This window comes from Fusarium falciforme, chromosome 1 (assembly GCF_026873545.1).
Source record: "Fusarium falciforme chromosome 1, complete sequence".
Classification (NCBI taxonomy): Eukaryota; Fungi; Ascomycota; class Sordariomycetes; order Hypocreales; family Nectriaceae; genus Fusarium; species Fusarium falciforme.
In genome coordinates this window covers 5,455,508-5,472,306 of record NC_070544.1, presented here as the reverse complement: position 1 = coordinate 5,472,306, position 16,799 = coordinate 5,455,508, and the positions used below count along the sequence as shown (strand labels likewise).

Genomic DNA, 16,799 nt, shown 5'->3' with positions numbered 1-16,799 from the left:
CTTTCTTTAATAGTATCATAACATCGAGTCGAAAAGTAGTTGCTTCGGTGGTCGGCGATTCAATGGCCAAGGCGCTGCCATACATGATAGGTTCTCGGAGCAACGATGTGAGCGGTCTGAGAAGACAAGTCAGATATTAATTTATCCCAAATCCAGATCGCTTACATGAAATCAAGCTCTTGTTCCCAACTTATCGATTCGTAGCCTCATGGCCTTGACATAGGCCATGGTCACGGCAAAGATGAAAGTAATCGACCATGTCGCTCATGAATCAGACGGCAATTTCACCGCCCACAGAGTCGATCAACCTTGAAGTGACTGGCCCTCGCCTCCAACGGCAAAAGGATGGCCTCACTCGGCTGGTTGTAGGAGACGCTGATTATATATCCGCTCAAGAGAAATCCACGAGACCATCAAAGTGTGAGATGGAGAGAACAAAGCCCATGCTGTGATCAAGGTAAGAGATCATAGTCTTGTAGGTGAGGGCTGAACGTTTGGGTTGACCATTTTGTAAAGAAGGTGGTTTACGGGTACAACAAGAATAAGGAAGTGAATATGTAGTTTGATGATTGTCTCTCAAACGGCAATCAATGTTTGCTTTCGACTTTGCCACTGATTCAAGGCTCGTTATAGACACACTGGCTTGATCTCATTGCCCAACCCCCTTTAACTCGTTCAAATCCTGTTTGAGCCACTATTCGCAATTCGCATCATAAACTCCCCAAAAACATCATCTAATCCAGGGAATTCAACAAAAGTCCCATTCTTCTCCCTGCAGCACGCATTTTTCAGCCCTACCGCCACAAGCGACAAAACGACGCGACCGCCATCTCGCAACGGAACCACGGCACGTGGAATAGCGCCCAGCCATCATGGCATGTAGTTGAAACCTTTATGATCAACAATCATGGTGGTTTTTGAAAGATAAATGGAGTTTTTACCTAAGTGGGAAATTCTGTTGCGAGCTGCGTGCAGGGCTACATTCAAACATCCCTGACACCTGCGTAAGCCCCAACTCGTAGATCAGCTCCAGTCGACGAATAGCAGAAGAGTATTGTGCGCCAGCTCTAATTGGTGCTTTTAGGTACTCCTGCTTATGTGGTTTTGGGTTCTGCCTCGGTCTCAACTCTTTCGCTTTCTTTCCCTTGAACGATATACAAAGCGAACATTGCCCCCTTCTTTAGCGTACCATCAGACTACTGCAAGTCCTTTTGTTTTCTTGCTTTGCCGCAGTTCACGCCATGTCTGATAAGGAGACGCGGGTTTCGTCGCCGGACGGTGCGCCACCTTCGTACAACGCTGCGGCGGGTGGCTATGATGAGAAGCCGTCTCAAGCGCGGCGTCAACCACAACGGTACGTTACACAGGTTGAGTAGACAATCTCCAGCCAGGGCTAATGTGAGTATTAGAGTCCTGAATACCTTCCTCGATGATGGCGGACTGCCCGAGGTTGTCACACAAGACCACATCGCCAAGGACACGGGATGCTATGACGCCCCAATCCCAGTAAACCCAGATCCAACACCCATGACTCAGCTGTACGAAACAACCGCAACAGTGACGCCGCTGCATCTCCTGGGAGACCAGTCAGACACAGTAGACTGCCCGTTCTGCAGACACCGTGTAGAAACGCGCGTCAAGAAGGACCCCTCGATGCGAACACAGTGAGATCTTTATTTCACACTTGAGACATGCTAGAGACTAATGTGATTTGCTAGCATCACGGCAACCGCCCTAGGAATCACAACCATTGGCGGAGCCGTTGCGCCATACGCCATGGGCTGGAACAGCCATATCAGCCACTACTGCACAAACTGCAACCGCAAGGTGGCGTACCGACGCTATGGAACGCACGAGATGAAGCCTCTGGGGACTCCTGATCATCTGAGAGAGGTTTCGAGGTATCCAGCTATAGCTTCACCAGGTCAGGCTTGGGGCCCGGGAACGCCGCCTCCAGGCAGGTAAACAGCCTGGGGCTGCTGCTTTTATCGCGATAGAGTGAGATATACGTTTATTTAGGCTTGGTTTGCTTGAAATTGCTATTTGGATGATTAATTTGATATTCTACGAGCTTCAGGGTTTCTGGGAGGCAGGCAATCAATCTTTCGTTTGCACGTTTTTGAATGTGCACAGCAATCACAGTTATTTCAGCTTCTGTGAAGAATCTCATATTTATGTATAATAACCTCAAATTCGAATCACCAGTAACAGATGCACCCCTGTTCATGCTTTTTGTCAAAACACCAAAAACCGCCCGTGACAAGATATCCACTCCCTCCCTTCTAGGTACCCAGAAAATCACCAAAGACTCCTCGTAAAATGCATATTTAGCACCCACTACTCACTCTGAATCCCTCCCTAACCCTCTCCACCAAGACATCCGTGTCGCCCTCTTGGAGCTGCTTCCGGATCTTTTCAATGTCTTGGAATGCCTTGCTCGACTCCAGACTTAACAAGCTGCTGGCTCTTACAAACTGGGCATGGACCCAGTCTTTCTGCCCCGGCCTTAAAGCCTCGGCAAGAAAAGAGCCGTGGTCTTCAGCACAGAGTGCGAGGACGTTACTCAGAGTATTGATGGCATGCCACGCCCCGTATGCGACCGCAGAAGCCCTGTGCGCCTCGACCGTGATGTAACTGTCGCTCGTCATAAAATTGACGAACCTTTCGTCCCAGGGCTCGAGGTTGTAGTAGCTCGGGTGGATGATCTTCGAGTTTGTCAGCTCCAACACCGTGGGCCGGACCGTCTGGTTGCCAAGATAGAATGGGATGCTATTGCATATCGAGTCGACCATGTCCTGCACTTCGTCCTCGGCGTTACAGATGAGCTCCACCTGTGTGTCTGAGTCTTCCTCTCTGGGCAGCATAGTGTCGAGTATCGTGTCCGGGACCAGCTGGAGAATCGAAAGCTTCATCTTGAGCAGGAGGAGCCTGTAGCCCCTCCAGGTGTTGGATATGCTGGCGACTTGCACCGACGGGTAGACGTCGCAACCATCGAGGTACGTTGGTATGTGAGGAGTGACATCCTGCACCTGATCAAGCCTCAGGGCGTGAAAATGCCTTGGCAGATGCTCCAGCCAGCCAAGCAAACGCGCTTCGACGGCTTTAATGTCGGACCACAGGACACCAATGTCCACGTGTGAAGTGGAAACGGGGTCGCTGCCGCAAAACATGCGGCGGAAGCTATATTGCAGATTCGCGATCGAGATGCCGATAAAGTCAAGCGTGGAGCTCGAGTTGAGCGAGGTGGAGGGGTACTGCAGGACCCAGGATTGTATATGGGTTGGGAACCGCTTCTTTGTACGCAGGGCATACGACACCTCGAGGTGCAGGACATAGCAGAGCAGATGGTTACCGATGGCCATTCCAGCAGCTCGAGGCTCCTGGCTCATCATCAGGGCCACGGCACCATCGTGGTGAACGCGGCTCGCCTTGCCGAGACTGTGCACGGCAAAGAGGTTCTCGTAGAATTGCAGGACGAGAGCGGCGAGAGTGGTCGCCTGGCAGTTCCTCTCTTCCTTGTCTTTCACGGCCAAGCGAAGGCGGGCCAAAGCATCGGCGTAGGGCTGATGGGGTTGGGCAAAATTGATGTCCTTGTTGCGCCACATGCCATGGAGTCTCGTCGCAACGGCCGTGACAGCCATGTAGGCGGCCGAGGTGGGACGTTCCGACGAGATCACAGGGGCCAAGACCTCAAAGAAACCCCGGGCGGAGCTGAGGCTGCGTCCTGTGCCAGCCCAGTTGGTGAGGAAGAAGCCCAGGGCGACGTCTGTCTCCGGGGGGTCCAGCACCTGCGACACCAAGCTCACCGGCTTTGGGGTGATGGCGCGACAGGTGGGCGTCTTCTTGCGAGACTTTTGACGCGTGTCGGTCGTCTGGACCTTGAACTTGAGCTTGACGGGCTTTGTCTGATAGCCTCCGCAATCTCTGCCAATGCGGATGCATCGCTGGCAAGCAGGCTTGCCCTCGTCGCACTTGACTCGTCGCTGCTTGCAGGTATGGCAGCCCTTGGAGGGGCCGAGGTTGACCATGGTGGCTGCTTTGCTAGTGTTTGCGGGACGGGATAGTAGCGGTGGGCTTGCTTGTTGGAGATGTACTATTGATTGTCTCGTGTTGTGTTGCCTTGTCTCGTCTTGCTGAAATGTCGCGGTCGACAGATGCAGTAGCAATTTTGCGACCACCGACACTTATACCAGCCAGCGACAGGACAGCCACGGGCGTTTTACATGGATACAAGATTGCCCCAGACAAGACTAGACCAGGCCCTACCGGGCTGATGAGCCGTTTCAGCCCAGGAGCCGGCGACTCGGCGTGTCCTGCAGGCCCGGGGCTCCGTGATGTGCGTGTTGTGCTGTGCTGTTGGCTGTTGGTCAGCCTAGCCTGTGAGAAACGGCCCCGTTGAATCGTGGGGCCGGGAGGGGAGTGAAGAGCGCAAGTTTCGGAGGCAGGGTCGTAGATTTGGACCGAGGCCGAAACCCTGAACCTGACTGGGCTGGAAAAGGGCGATTAGACGCGATCGATGGATAGATCCAAGGAAGGGCGCTTGTTGAGTCTGATGCATCATTGAAAAGGCGGGCATGAAAAGGCGGAGTCTTGCTGCTGGTGCTTGCTTGTGCTTGCTCCGCCACTCAGCCCTGCCTTCCCTGCCAGGTGCTCCTGCCCTGTTGTCCTGTGCTGTGAGGTGCTGTGCTGATGGAAATTGGTAAAGGAAATCGCTTATCCAATGCCCCTGCCTTGTGGGGAACTCGATGATGCCGCGATCAGACGTATGCCCAAACTAAACGGCCCGTAACTGTAGATCCCAGGTCAGAATCAGAACATGGAGTGCCACCCCCGAGATATATTGGCTACAGTTACGGTCGACGAATCCAAGTGCGAGTCTACTTTACTACCGGTAGGGCTGGGTTGTCTGGCCGCCCACCCTGGCCAGCCTTAGACACCCCTATCCACTGCCTAATCCGTACATTACACTAACTAATGCAATGTAGGTACGCATTCTATCCACCACACCTACATACGGACCCTTTCCGCTATTCTCGACCGTTTGCCATGAGGAGATGGGAATTCGCACTCTGCCCAATCCCAGCCTTGCCGTACCAAAAGTTCTTCCCACGTATCTTGTGGAGCGGACGGCCGTTTACTTGTAAAGGAGTAACCTCCGGCGCTAGCTCGACTGTCAAAAGCATTTCCATCACTTCATGTTGTCTCTGTCGACTCAGGAATCCGCCCAGTTCCGTGTCTCCATGATTCGCTAACCCACAGTTGCAAGGGGGCGTGTTGGAAACAGTCCGAACAAACGACAAATAGCCGTTGATTCAATTCTGCCTGTCTTGACCTGGCCAATCGACTGGCCTTGACACGGACGCAACTGATCCACAGCCCTGGCACATCTGCTCCAAAGTTGGTGATCGGGTAAAATTGGGGTCCAAAACACAACGAACACTCCACCCCAACCACCCCAATTTCATTTTCAACGCATAACTTCACTCATACACAACTTTATCAATTCACGGTCAATCACTGTGTAAATATAATCATTTGAAAGCCCTGCTTTTGCTCTTTAATATTTAGTATACCAATTCTTGGCCCGGATCATGGCTTCTATGCGACGGGGCAAAGAGTCGATAAGGTTATTAATCTCATCCAGTGTAATCGCGTCCCACGCCGCCTTGATACACCGTTCTAGTTCTTCCTTGTCAACCTTGCCGCTTTTTAGATGTTCTAAGTGAGGAAATATCTTTCAAATATTAGACTTTAAAAGCTTCTAAATATGCTTAATGGGGTTAAGATCCGGCGAGTGTGCCGGCTAGTTAATATACTTAATTCCGTGCTCTATTAGAAACCGTTCCGTCGACTATGCTATATGAATCCTAGTATTGTCTTGCTGAAATCGCCGGGTCCTATTATAAATAGGAAGAAATCCTTCTAATAAAGCCTATTAATAGCTCTAAGCCGAGTATCCTTTCTACTTCGCCCGTTTATTACGAATTATGATGATAAGGGGGGATTTTCCGCCTTTCTAGATCGCTCCCCAAACCATAATGGATAACTTGCTTTTCCCGTGAACTATGATATTAATAAGCGCTTTTATAAACTTCTTATGAGGCTTATAGAAGATCTAACTATGTTTATAATTAGGTTGGGACTAAACTGTTGATTTGTCGCTGAAAATTATCTAGAGGTGTTATTAGTAAGGAGAACCTTTACTAAACTAAAACGAGGCTCTAACTTTAGACCCTTGTACCTCGATTAATTCATTAATATCCTCTCTCTAAGCTTATGCCTAAGAAAGTCGCTGGGCTGCTATTTCTTTTGATAGAGGTATCTGCTATATTGCATGCTATTTGCGCCTATAATAAGTGCGGATAATTCGCTTGATAGTTGACCGTGATACTTTTCCACCTACTATACCGATAAGCGCGTTATATGTTATATGATGGTCTCTTTTTAAAGAGAGAATAATATACTTAATCTCCGCCTTTGTAAGCTTTGGTTTCTGGCCGCGATTAGGCTTTCTTTTAATAGTCTTGTTATGTTTCTAGCGTTGATAAATTCCGAAGATAGTTGATGGTGTCGTGTTGAATTCCGACGCGACGTCGCGGTAAGATCTTCCTTTAGATTTCTCATTGATATACGAGCTAGACTTGAAGGTATACAACCCTATAGCATATTAACTTCCAGCCTGGCTGTTGACTGCATGCTCGGGAGGCACTTGTGCAACCCAACAACATATAGACTCGAGGAGAATGTTGGCAACGTTGGTAAACTCTGAATCTATGCTTACCTTTTCTATCTACACAGACTCTAGGCGAACAGCCTACCCTCTCCCCTCCCAACAGCCCATGATCATCTTCCTATCAAGCCAAGCCGACACTCGGGTTCTGCCAAATTCAAAGTGATCAAGACATTGAGCGTCTAAACGACCAAAAGGGGTATAGCAGGTGCAGGATCACCAACACGGCCTGGCATGGGCCCCTGACCCTGCCAAATACTGGATCCAGTTTAGGTGGTTAACCGTCTGGCCCAAGTGAGGAGACAGGGAGGCAAGGCCCCCTGTCGTACAAACGACCCACTGGGTCGATCAAGGGGTTTCGTGTGATTGCGAGGTGATCGGGGACTCGTCCACGTCGGGCTCGATTTTTTCTAACTTGGGATTGATGTGATGAAGATCTTGCAAACGAGCTGTGAAGGAAGAACTTTTGTATAGGAGATGGGTAGTTAAGATGAAGGACTCGGAGTGTGTGTGGAATCACATTACCTCGGTCAATATGGTATCGTTTCGCCACCTATACTAGCCGCAAGACATCCGTCTGATCAAGATGAAACTTTCAATATTCCTCACATCTTTTGCTCTTGTGAGATCTATCATGTCAGCAGCAGCAGCACCTGAATCAACTTGTTGCACTGAGATGCTTGGTCAGGAGCACTCAAAGCATATCATCGAGAACTTCTTCGGGGTCTGGCACGGCGACTACTCACTCGCTGACAAGACATTTAATCCTAATGTTGTCCTAGTTTCCGATAGTATGTCTACAGGAAAAGGCAGCGAGCTCTTGAAAATAGAGGGCAAAGATGGAATGGTAGCCTATGTGAAGCGGTGCAGGAAGGGCTGGAAGGAGTACACCTTTGAGCTGCTCCAGTTCATCAGCGACCAGAACAAGATTTCAATTCAATGGAAGATGAACGGGACAACTGGTGAAAATATGAGGATCAAGACATGAGAGCCTTGGAAACTGCTGCATTGTGTTGTTCTGTTGCTGACCAGCCGTCACTCGCAGGCCTCTGAAGCCGGGCTCCAAGGTCAGCTTTAAGGGAATCGATTTTATCATTCTCGATGAATGCTCAGGGCTGATTAAGGAGATCAACATGGCTCAAGGTCTCATCACCTTCTTCCATGAACTCGAACTCGGCCATGTTTGGGTTTAGGATGGCCGTCTATTAGAGCCTCACACAATGAGGGTGAATCAAGGAATACAGTGTTTACTTCTAGGTCTGTTTTTTTTTAAGTCACCTTCATACAAGTTTGAATACCACATTTGTATGCGTACTGAAAATGCTTATCGTTGATTACCTTTGTCGCTTTGTGAGCTGTGGACAAACATTTGAGTTTGCAAGGGGCCCGGGTACCTGCATTCATGAGCAATCGAGATTCTTTATTTTACCGGCTGCTTTCGATCTGTACCAGGTCGCACCTAGTGGTAAAGAGATTGAACCCATGGCAATCCAAGAGTAAGTAAGCATGTTATACCCCTTGACTGAGCTTGCCTGTTTACTAGGCTTGTCAGATCTTTAATCCATCTCCAAGTGGAGTAAGATCGACGACACCCTCACCATGAGCTGGGGCCCACCAATGACAGGTGTAGGGGCCGGATCGGCCCGTGAAAGTCAATCTCGATCGGCTAGACTTTGATGTTGTAGAGTCAATGCTGAATAGGTAATTCTAGGTTCGAATCTACAGTTTCCTGCGTTTTAAAGACTATCGACGTTCGTTGATGAGTCGCCTTGCCAAGATTTCTGCCCTCGCTAACCCTTGTCTCTAGAAGAGTTACAACCAGGGGGTGGAGCATGTGAAAGTCTCTTGGTTTGTCTGAACGCCGTTGAATCGAAGCAAGCTTCAACATTAACAGAAATTAACATGTCAATTGATATACTGGATTACCGATAGGCAAGTTACATTTCGTCTCAAGTCACTAACACAAGAATATATCCGAAAGCATGCCTGAGGAATATGGCCTGATAAGAAAATGTGGGTCCGCTCAGGAACCAGAAAAAGTAGCAGCTGAAAATCCAGGGTCCATCCCCAACACCAAAATTGGAGCCTCAACGTCTTTTCATCAACCGTCAAACCAGCTTCACCACCCGCCATGGCCGACCCAATTGAGCACCACGACATCCTCGTCCTGGGCGCCGGCCTCTCGGGAATCAACACCGGCCGTGTTCTCCGTCAGCAGCTCCCCCACCGCTCCTTCACCATCCTCGAGGCTCAGGAGGCCGTCGGCGGCACATGGCGCTTCTTCCGCTACCCCGGTTTCCGATCCGACTCGTTCATGACCTCGTTTGGCTTCTCGTGGCATCAATGGAGGCATAGGCACAAGATGGCCCAGGCTGGCGAGATTGTTGAATATCTGGAGGAGGCTGTCGATGCTGCTGGCCTGAGGGACAAGATCCGCTTCCGCCACAAGATGGTGGGGTGTGAGTGGAGGACCGATGAGCAGCAGTGGAGGGTCGAGGTTGATGTTGAAGGCGAGCGCAAGGTGTTTGCTGCCAACTTTGTCATCAGCTGCGTGGGATACTACTCGTACGACAAGGCAATGGAGGCTACCATTCCTGGCATCGAGGACTTTGGTGGACAGGTCGTACACCCACAATGGTGGCCTGAGGACCTCGACTATTCCAACAAGCGGGTCGTGGTGATTGGGTCAGGGGCAACTGCCATCACCGTCGTCCCTTCGCTCGCTGAGAAGGCGAGCATGGTCACCATGCTCCAGCGGAGTCCGTCCTTTGTTGTATCGCGGCACACCACCTCGGGCTTCGACGATTTCTTGCGACGTTACTTCCCTTCAGTGCTGGCGTATTGGTTCATCTACTGGAAAGATGTGGTTTGGGAGCTCTTCATCACCCAGGTGATGCTCAACTTCCCAGATAAGGCCCGGAAGGTCGTCATGGACTCGATGAGGGAGGCTCTGCCCAAGAGTGTTGACGTTGATGTCCACTTCAATCCCAGCTACAACCCGTTCCAGCAAAGACTCTGCATGTGTCCGGAGGGAGACTTTTTCAAGGCTTTCCACAGGGACAACTGCCAGGTCGTGACGGATGTTATCGAGACGGTGACCAAGGATGGCATTCTGCTCAAGTCTGGTCAGAAGCTGGAAGCCGACATCATCATCACTGCGACGGGACTTTACTTCCAGCTTTTTAGCGGCGTGAAGCCCTTGGTGGACGGTCAGCCAATCAACCCCGGGTCACAGTACGCATGGAGGGGCTGCATGATCGAGTCTATCCCCAACATGGCGTTCGTGATGGGCTACGTGACAACATCGTGGACGCCCGGTGCAGACCTGATGGCCAAGATTGTGACTCGTGTCATCAAGCAGATGGAGAAGACGGGCTCAACGAGCGTGATGCCCGTGATGGAGGATCGAGAGGGCAAGCCGAAGAACCTTCTCGTCAGCGCGACAAGCAACTACTTCACCAAGGCGGCAGACAGGATGCCCAAGGTGACGGGCGAGGCGCCGTGGTATGGACGGGTGAACTTGGGTATTGACTGGTTGGCGTGGATGTTTGGCAACGTCACCACGGGGCTGCTGTATGGCGGTGCTCAGAGCAAGAAGGATTCATAGCGGTGTTTGACGATAGAAAATCATAGAGCATGCTACGCTTTATAATGAATGGATTATGACTGGATTAATTATGAACGAACAGGAATTAGTGTGTTTGGCCTTTCATCTGGACTATACTGATGGGATGCTACCCGTGCCTGTAAGACCATATGATAGAGGGAACGACAGCAAAGATTTACCATAGCAACCAATTCCTTAAAGTCAATGCCAATTTCCAAAACCACAAAAACAAGGCTCCAGCCAAAGTGAAGCGCCACTAGTTCTCCCATGACCAGGCTGGAGGTTTCGTCAGCCGCCTCCTGCGTGTCTGTGAACGGGTGGGAGGATCTGCATTAGCCAGAGTCCAGACTGCGTCATTCACCACTTGGTAGTTTGTGAAGAAGCTGGACCAAGAATCAATCTTCCATCTTTAATACTTATAGCAAGACAAGGCTTTTAGAATACGCACATGGTGATCTAGTCCAACTTCTCCAAGACTTATCATCGTCGTCGCCTCAATTGGGCACCCAAGACTCCATTTTAGCCTAGGCACGCGGGGAAATCCCCGAATGCAAAGAGAATAAACTCGGATCCCCACTACCGGACACCCGGTCCATTCAACTCGTCTCTTTTCTCTTCAGCAAAAGCTCATGACCCGTCCGGGGACGGCTCGTCAAGCCCCCCGGTCTGTTGGTGTTGTTGATACCCGCCTGTCGTCACATTGACCCCCACTCATCACAAGCATGTGGTATTTCTCTCCCGAGACGAAACTCAATTCTGTTTCTCCGAGATGGAACAAGTTTCGGCTTTGATGTCTCTGGGCGTTTGACTATGGGGCTGTTGGCGGACCTTTCATTGTCGAGACTCTGCCTCGTGGCTGTCTCGGTGGTGATTGCTGGCCTTGGTACTCGTCAGTTTCGACGATGGCATCGTCTGCGTCATATTCCAGGTCCTAGAGGCGCAGGTTGGTCAACATGGTGGCAACTTAGCGGAGCTCTCAGCGGTCGCTATCATGAACACCTTAAGAAAGCTGCCGGCCAATTCGGTATACATCCCATCTCATACTCACGATAACTCATGATGCTGAATACTGACAATTCCTGGGCCCTCTTGTCCGCATTGGTCCAAATGAGCTATTGTCAACAGACCCTGATGTGCTGCGCAACATGTCAGCAGTACGTAGCACCTATACCAAAGGCGACTTTTACATGAGCGGCAGGATAGTCCCAGACGTTGACAATGTTGTCTCCGAGAGGAATGAAGTGAAGCACAAGGCCATGAAGGCCAAGATGACACCGGGAGTACGTCAACAGCATCATACTAAGGATAGCTCTAATGACCTCTAGTATTCTGGCAAGGAAAATGAAGACTTTGGTTTCGAGGCAGGCCTTGATCGCCAACTCCTCAACTTCATAGCCCTCCTCGACCGCAAGTACACCTCAGCGCCTGGTGAGACGCGGCCTGTCGACTTGGCCGAAAAGACACAGTTCTTTGCCCTTGATGCCATCGGTGACGTCTCATTTGGAGAACCGTTTGGATACCTCGCCCAAGATGAGGATCTCTACCACTACAACGAGATCAACATCAGCTCTTTGTCAGCTATGGACATTGTCTCTGTCTATCCCTGGTTGACAAATATTGTTCATCGATGGCCCCTGAAGCTGTTACTGCCGCGGGAGGGAGACCAAGTAGGTTTTGGACGTTTGATGGGGTAAGTTGCAAATGCAATTGAGTCTTCAACTTGCTCTGACGGTTGTCTTCAAGATTTGCTACACAATTTGTCCGGGGACGGCTGGCTGAAGGTGCTGCGCCAGCAAAGGACATGATGCAGGCTCACATCAACAACGGCATGAATGAGGAAGAGCTCATCCAGCAAGTCTTTATATCCATGTGCGTGTGCAATCATGTTACCAACTTCAAGAGAAGCTTACACATATAGCATCGCTGGTTCTAACTCGTCCGCTCACGCCCTGCGCATGACCATCCTCTCAATCATCACCAACCCCCCAGCACATGCCTCACTCCTCGCCGAAATCCGCCAACACGCCTCCTCAATGAGCACGCCCATCTCCTGGGCCCAGATCCAGACACTACCGTACCTCCAAGCTGTCGTCCGTGAAGGCCTCCGCATGTGGCCTCCACTCGCTGGTTTGGGCTTCAAGCAAGTGCCTCCTGAAGGCGATACCATCAACGGCTTCTTTGTTCCAGGCGGCACGCAGGTTGGGCAGGGCTTTCATGCTGTAGGGCGGTCTCGGCTCGTATGGGGCGAGGACGCCGACATGTTTCGCCCTGAACGATGGCTACTTGCCGATGAGAGCGAGTTGAAGAGGATGACGGCGGCCTGGGACACGCACTTTGGCCACGGCAAGTATGTGTGCCTTGGAAAACCCATAGCCCTGATGGAGATCCATAAAGCTGTATTCGAGGTATGAGATACACCTGCTATTTAGTGAAAGACGTGCTGACCTGCCACAGTTGATCAAACGATACGACTTTGCCATTATGAATCCTGAAAAACCCATCAATATTCAAGCTTCAGTATTCCTCTTTGCTTCAGACTTTTGGGTCAGGATCTCTCGAAGAAATGACCAAGACATCGAGGGAACGAAGTGATAGCGATGCCTTCTTTGTACATAGTTGTTTGACATTGTCACACTGAATCATAATAGGGTCTGCGCCAGGAAGAAATGTAATGGGTATTATTTGCCTTGAGGCAACTGTGTTTATCCCTGGTAATCTTGGAAGGGCAATGAAACGATATCGTCGTAAAGCAGCCAGCCACCAGTAGTGCCAGCTAAGTCTGGCTACGTTGCCCTGAGGTCGCCGGCTTGGGTCTGGATGCTAACCCGAACCTCTTGGGCTGTCGCAATGGAACTTGGTGCTTGTGTAGCCATGCCTCTGTGAATAGATTCCCCCTCAGGAGGCCCCCTTTTCTCAATCCGGAACTGAGAATTGGCCAGGAACTGTAAAGGCCCTGGGCCTCCGAGCTGGATCTCCACCATTCGCCTTGTATAGAATGCTCAGCACCTAGACTTTGCTATACCAAGGAGCCCCCAAGGGACGTGTTCCTGAGGCGAGGAAGTAATGCAAGGTTCATCCTTCAGGACCATCAACCCTCCTCCTCTTCGGGCTTCCGTGATGGCGTCCCTAGAGTTTCTAGGCCCCTCGCTCCCGCCAACTCCGGGGGCCCATTTGCCGGAGCATCAGTCACCTTCCCTTGTCCCATCGCCTCCTGGTATTTCCGACCTGTATCATCTAGTAACGCCTGGACTTCTCCTTCTCTTTTCACAATTTCTTCTCGTTCCCTCTTGAGCTTTTCCACTCGTGCCTGTTTACCCTTCATATCCTCTTCCATGCCCTTGAGTGTTGTCTGCAAACGAGCCAGACACTCTGTTAGGCTTGGAAGAGGCGCGATCTTGGGCGGTACTTGAAGGATCTCCTGGGCAGGGTCCTTCCGGGGCTTCTTTAGACCGTCCATTCCCGCACGTGTCTGAGCAGCTTCATACGCGATCCGACGTTCTGCGTCGCTATCAGACGACGAGTCCGAAGTATGTCCTTCGGCTGCGTTGATGAGTTCAGCCATCTTCTGTCGGTCATGTTTGCGCCTCTCTTTCTCGGCTCGCTTGCCCAAAGAAAGACCCCCATCTTCGACATAGTTGTCGAAACCCTCGCCTAGGTCTTCGTCCTCTGCTATCAAGCGAGTGTCGTCCTTCTTCTTTTTTCCAAACGGATCCTCATCATCTTCGACAGACAAAAAGTCCTTTTCCTTTGCCAAACGTGCTCGTCGTTCCTTCTTCTCCCTGATCTCAGCCTCGGATAGGATCGTCGTCGCCTGAGGTTGATTAAAGTCCGAAGACTCGACTATTACAGCGCCTTCGAGCTCGGAGGCATCGAGATCCATCATGTCGGTGTCGTCGGGCGGTAGGGTGGAAACGTTCTGGGGTGTGTTCGGCGTGGATGACTGTAGTTCGTAGAGATATTCCTTGCTGTACTTTGGTCGATCGTCGTCATCCCCGAGTGTTCGCATAGGTAGTCCCTTTGTGCCTAGACCTCTCTTGATGGCACTATTCTCAAGTGCGCGTCCCAAGGGTCCCTTCTTAGGCGTGAACACCTCGGCGGCGTCCTCGTCGCCCGCAGCTCCATCGTCTCCGCCGAATGATAGTCGCGAAGCTTTCTTTGGCTTCTTTTTCTGCTTCAGCGAACCTGAACGGCTGATGGCTGGTCGAACCACCACTGGGCCATCATCCTCGTCATTGTTGTCGTCTCGAAGGCTCTCGGCCTCGGCTGGATTGAAGCTCTTCCTCAACCCCGATTGTCTGAATGGTTTTCGGCCGGCTTTTGCGCCAAATACGGGCTTGGAAGGTTCTGTAGTCGCAAGGGTCAGCCTTGGTTCTCATCAGCAAGAGTCGCGCATTGAAAGCAGCTTGGGGTACTCACCATCGCTGGAGCCTGTGTCGCCGCTAGGAGCGGACACGCTCTCAGCCGTGTCGTCCTCGTCGGCGACCTTGATGACCTTGGCCTTGCGCTTTCCGGCAAAAGAACTCATGATTGCGACCGTTTGGCGCAAGTTGATTTTTGAAATTTTGTAGGTTTGCGACGCGCTTTGAGGCGGGCCAGAAGTAGAGTGACGTGCATTTGAGAATCTTATCGGTCGGCACGTGACATAGCTTTTCCCGCCAACTGCGAAATGGAGGAGCTCTCCAGCCGCGATCGCGTCGCATCTAGACCAGCATCAACAAGTTAAAAAACAACCTTGACTGCTCAAGATGGCACCCGCACAGCCCGAGCTGAAGAAGGTGCGTCTTACACGTTCTGCGCTGCTGTATAGCATCAAGCTGCTCTCTGGCGCTTGCCTATGGCTTCAGCAGCCTTGCGACCTGATCTTGGCTAACTTTTCCGTGTAGTACCTCGACAAGCGACTGTTTGTGCAGTTGAACGGCAGCCGTAAAGTCATCGGTGTCCTCCGTGGCTACGATGTAAGGGCGCCTGCGATACTTGCGGAAGCTCTTGGCTAATTGGAATAGGTCTTCCTGAACATTGTCATGGACGAGGCGGTGGAAGAGAAGGACGGTGGAGAGAAGGTCAGACTCGGCATGGTTGTATGTTTCCTCTCCCTCCGTTCATTCTACAGACTATTGATACTAATCAATGTGATAGGTCATCCGTGGTAACTCGGTGGTGATGCTTGAGGCACTGGAACGAATCGGCGGCGACGAGCGCCAAGGCAGATAATGGTCACTCACGCACGGCGGAGACATGTGGAGAGAGAGACACCATGGGAAATTATTGTCATGCTTATTTTTGGCGTTTGAGGTCGAAAAATGAAGATCAAAGTCCCCATCTTGGACGATTTTGCTTGGGGACGTCAGGTCACATCTTGCTAGATATCAAGAGAGAGGACTTGACATCTGCGGCCGGATCCTATTTGGTCCAGACCTTTTCGTCGTAATAGTCCATGAGCTTGCCGCCGTACGTCTTTTGCCAGCCCTTGATGCCTCCGATCAGGATCTCGGCCTTGATGTCGGTCTCGCCAACCTCATCGAGGTAGTCCTGCATCCAGCCGGCACATCGCGGGCCTCTGCTGCCACAGCTCCCTTTGAATGGTTAGTGGTGGTTTGGCCTGACTGGCTAGATAGAGAGTACTCACCACAATAGAAGATGATTCTTCGAATGCCCGCCTGCTTGCAAAGCTGATAGATGACTGGCCGTGTCTGGTAGAATGTATGGGCGGGGAAGTTGATGGACGTAGCCACAGTGCCGCCCTCCCAATCGGTCCTCCTAACATCAACCAGCAAAAAGTCCCTCGTGGCTCCCTTCCCAGCAGCTGCATTCTTCTCAATGAGACCTGCAACTTCGGCTGCTTCAACTCGAGGGCACGAAGCCTTTGCGTCGGGGAAAGCTTCCCACCACTGCGGGGTGGCCTGCGGGGCATCTGAAGCCATTCTGGAGAGTCTCGGTGCTACACGAAAAGAATTGCGAGTTGGCGTCTGACACGATGTTAGTGCTCGAGCGATGAAGCAAGGGCGAAAGAAGAGTTTTGACATTGGACGAGGCCTCGATGTGTTGAGGGAGAGTTGATGGAGTAGAGCCTCGGAAGTTGGACCCGATTCTGCGAGTCTAATAAGCCCGCCGCTGGCCGAACAGCCACTTCTCCACGGATGCTTCACTTGAAGCATGAATTAAACAACATCCATTACAAAACACGAATGCGAAGATATCTTCAAGGCTTGTTAGACTGGCCAATGGCTTGGTGGGGGTTATATCTTGTTTGGCACCTATAAAGTGAACGCGCCTGTTTCGGTTGGCTTTGGTCTCGTGAATTGCGATTGCGCCCGGTAAGATACTTCAAGCTTGATTCGAGTCTGTTCTACTCTGTAAATACTGTTGTCCCTTCAGGGGCCACTATTATGTGATAGCTTTATAACCAAGTCACGCCTCAACAATCCTCAATCCCCCAACGAGTGAAGCCGCAGAAGCTGACCG

General features: G+C 51.1%; 7 protein-coding genes across 7 annotated transcripts; 4 read left to right on the top strand and 3 right to left on the bottom strand.

Annotated features, from left to right (window-relative positions):
- Positions 1-1,241: 1,241 nt before the first annotated feature.
- Positions 1,242-1,965, top strand: NCS54_00155100 (LITAF domain-containing protein; the record flags this gene model as incomplete). Its single annotated transcript, XM_053147176.1, has 3 exons — positions 1,242-1,354; positions 1,410-1,664; positions 1,719-1,965. The coding sequence occupies 3 exons, from the start codon at positions 1,242-1,244 to the stop codon at positions 1,963-1,965; spliced, it is 615 nt and encodes a 204-aa protein (XP_053003151.1).
- A 362-nt stretch (positions 1,966-2,327) lies between these two features.
- Positions 2,328-4,028, bottom strand: NCS54_00155000 (Zn(2)-C6 fungal-type domain-containing protein; the record flags this gene model as incomplete). The annotated part of the gene is made up of 1 exon (XM_053147175.1): positions 2,328-4,028. The coding sequence occupies one exon, from the start codon at positions 4,026-4,028 to the stop codon at positions 2,328-2,330; it is 1,701 nt and encodes a 566-aa protein (XP_053003150.1).
- A 4,833-nt stretch (positions 4,029-8,861) lies between these two features.
- NCS54_00154900 (Hypothetical protein) lies at positions 8,862-10,337 on the top strand (the record flags this gene model as incomplete). Its single annotated transcript, XM_053147174.1, has 1 exon — positions 8,862-10,337. One exon carries the CDS (start codon positions 8,862-8,864, stop codon positions 10,335-10,337), a length of 1,476 nt encoding a protein of 491 aa, XP_053003149.1.
- An 858-nt stretch (positions 10,338-11,195) lies between these two features.
- On the top strand, positions 11,196-12,929 carry NCS54_00154800 (Hypothetical protein; the record flags this gene model as incomplete). Its single annotated transcript, XM_053147173.1, has 5 exons — positions 11,196-11,617; positions 11,663-12,027; positions 12,081-12,206; positions 12,256-12,742; positions 12,792-12,929. The coding sequence occupies exons 1-5, from the start codon at positions 11,483-11,485 to the stop codon at positions 12,927-12,929; spliced, it is 1,251 nt and encodes a 416-aa protein (XP_053003148.1). The 5' UTR covers positions 11,196-11,482.
- A 496-nt stretch (positions 12,930-13,425) lies between these two features.
- Positions 13,426-14,862, bottom strand: NCS54_00154700 (Hypothetical protein; the record flags this gene model as incomplete). Its single annotated transcript, XM_053147172.1, has 2 exons — positions 13,426-14,681; positions 14,754-14,862. The coding sequence occupies 2 exons, from the start codon at positions 14,860-14,862 to the stop codon at positions 13,426-13,428; spliced, it is 1,365 nt and encodes a 454-aa protein (XP_053003147.1).
- Positions 14,863-15,082: 220 nt separating this feature from the next.
- On the top strand, positions 15,083-15,548 carry NCS54_00154600 (Small nuclear ribonucleoprotein G; the record flags this gene model as incomplete). The annotated part of the gene is made up of 4 exons (XM_053147171.1): positions 15,083-15,112; positions 15,221-15,292; positions 15,341-15,415; positions 15,474-15,548. The coding sequence occupies 4 exons, from the start codon at positions 15,083-15,085 to the stop codon at positions 15,546-15,548; spliced, it is 252 nt and encodes an 83-aa protein (XP_053003146.1).
- Positions 15,549-15,737: 189 nt separating this feature from the next.
- Positions 15,738-16,492, bottom strand: NCS54_00154500 (Rhodanese domain-containing protein; the record flags this gene model as incomplete). Its single annotated transcript, XM_053147170.1, has 2 exons — positions 15,738-15,910; positions 15,964-16,492. The coding sequence occupies 2 exons, from the start codon at positions 16,490-16,492 to the stop codon at positions 15,738-15,740; spliced, it is 702 nt and encodes a 233-aa protein (XP_053003145.1).
- Positions 16,493-16,799: the final 307 nt, after the last annotated feature.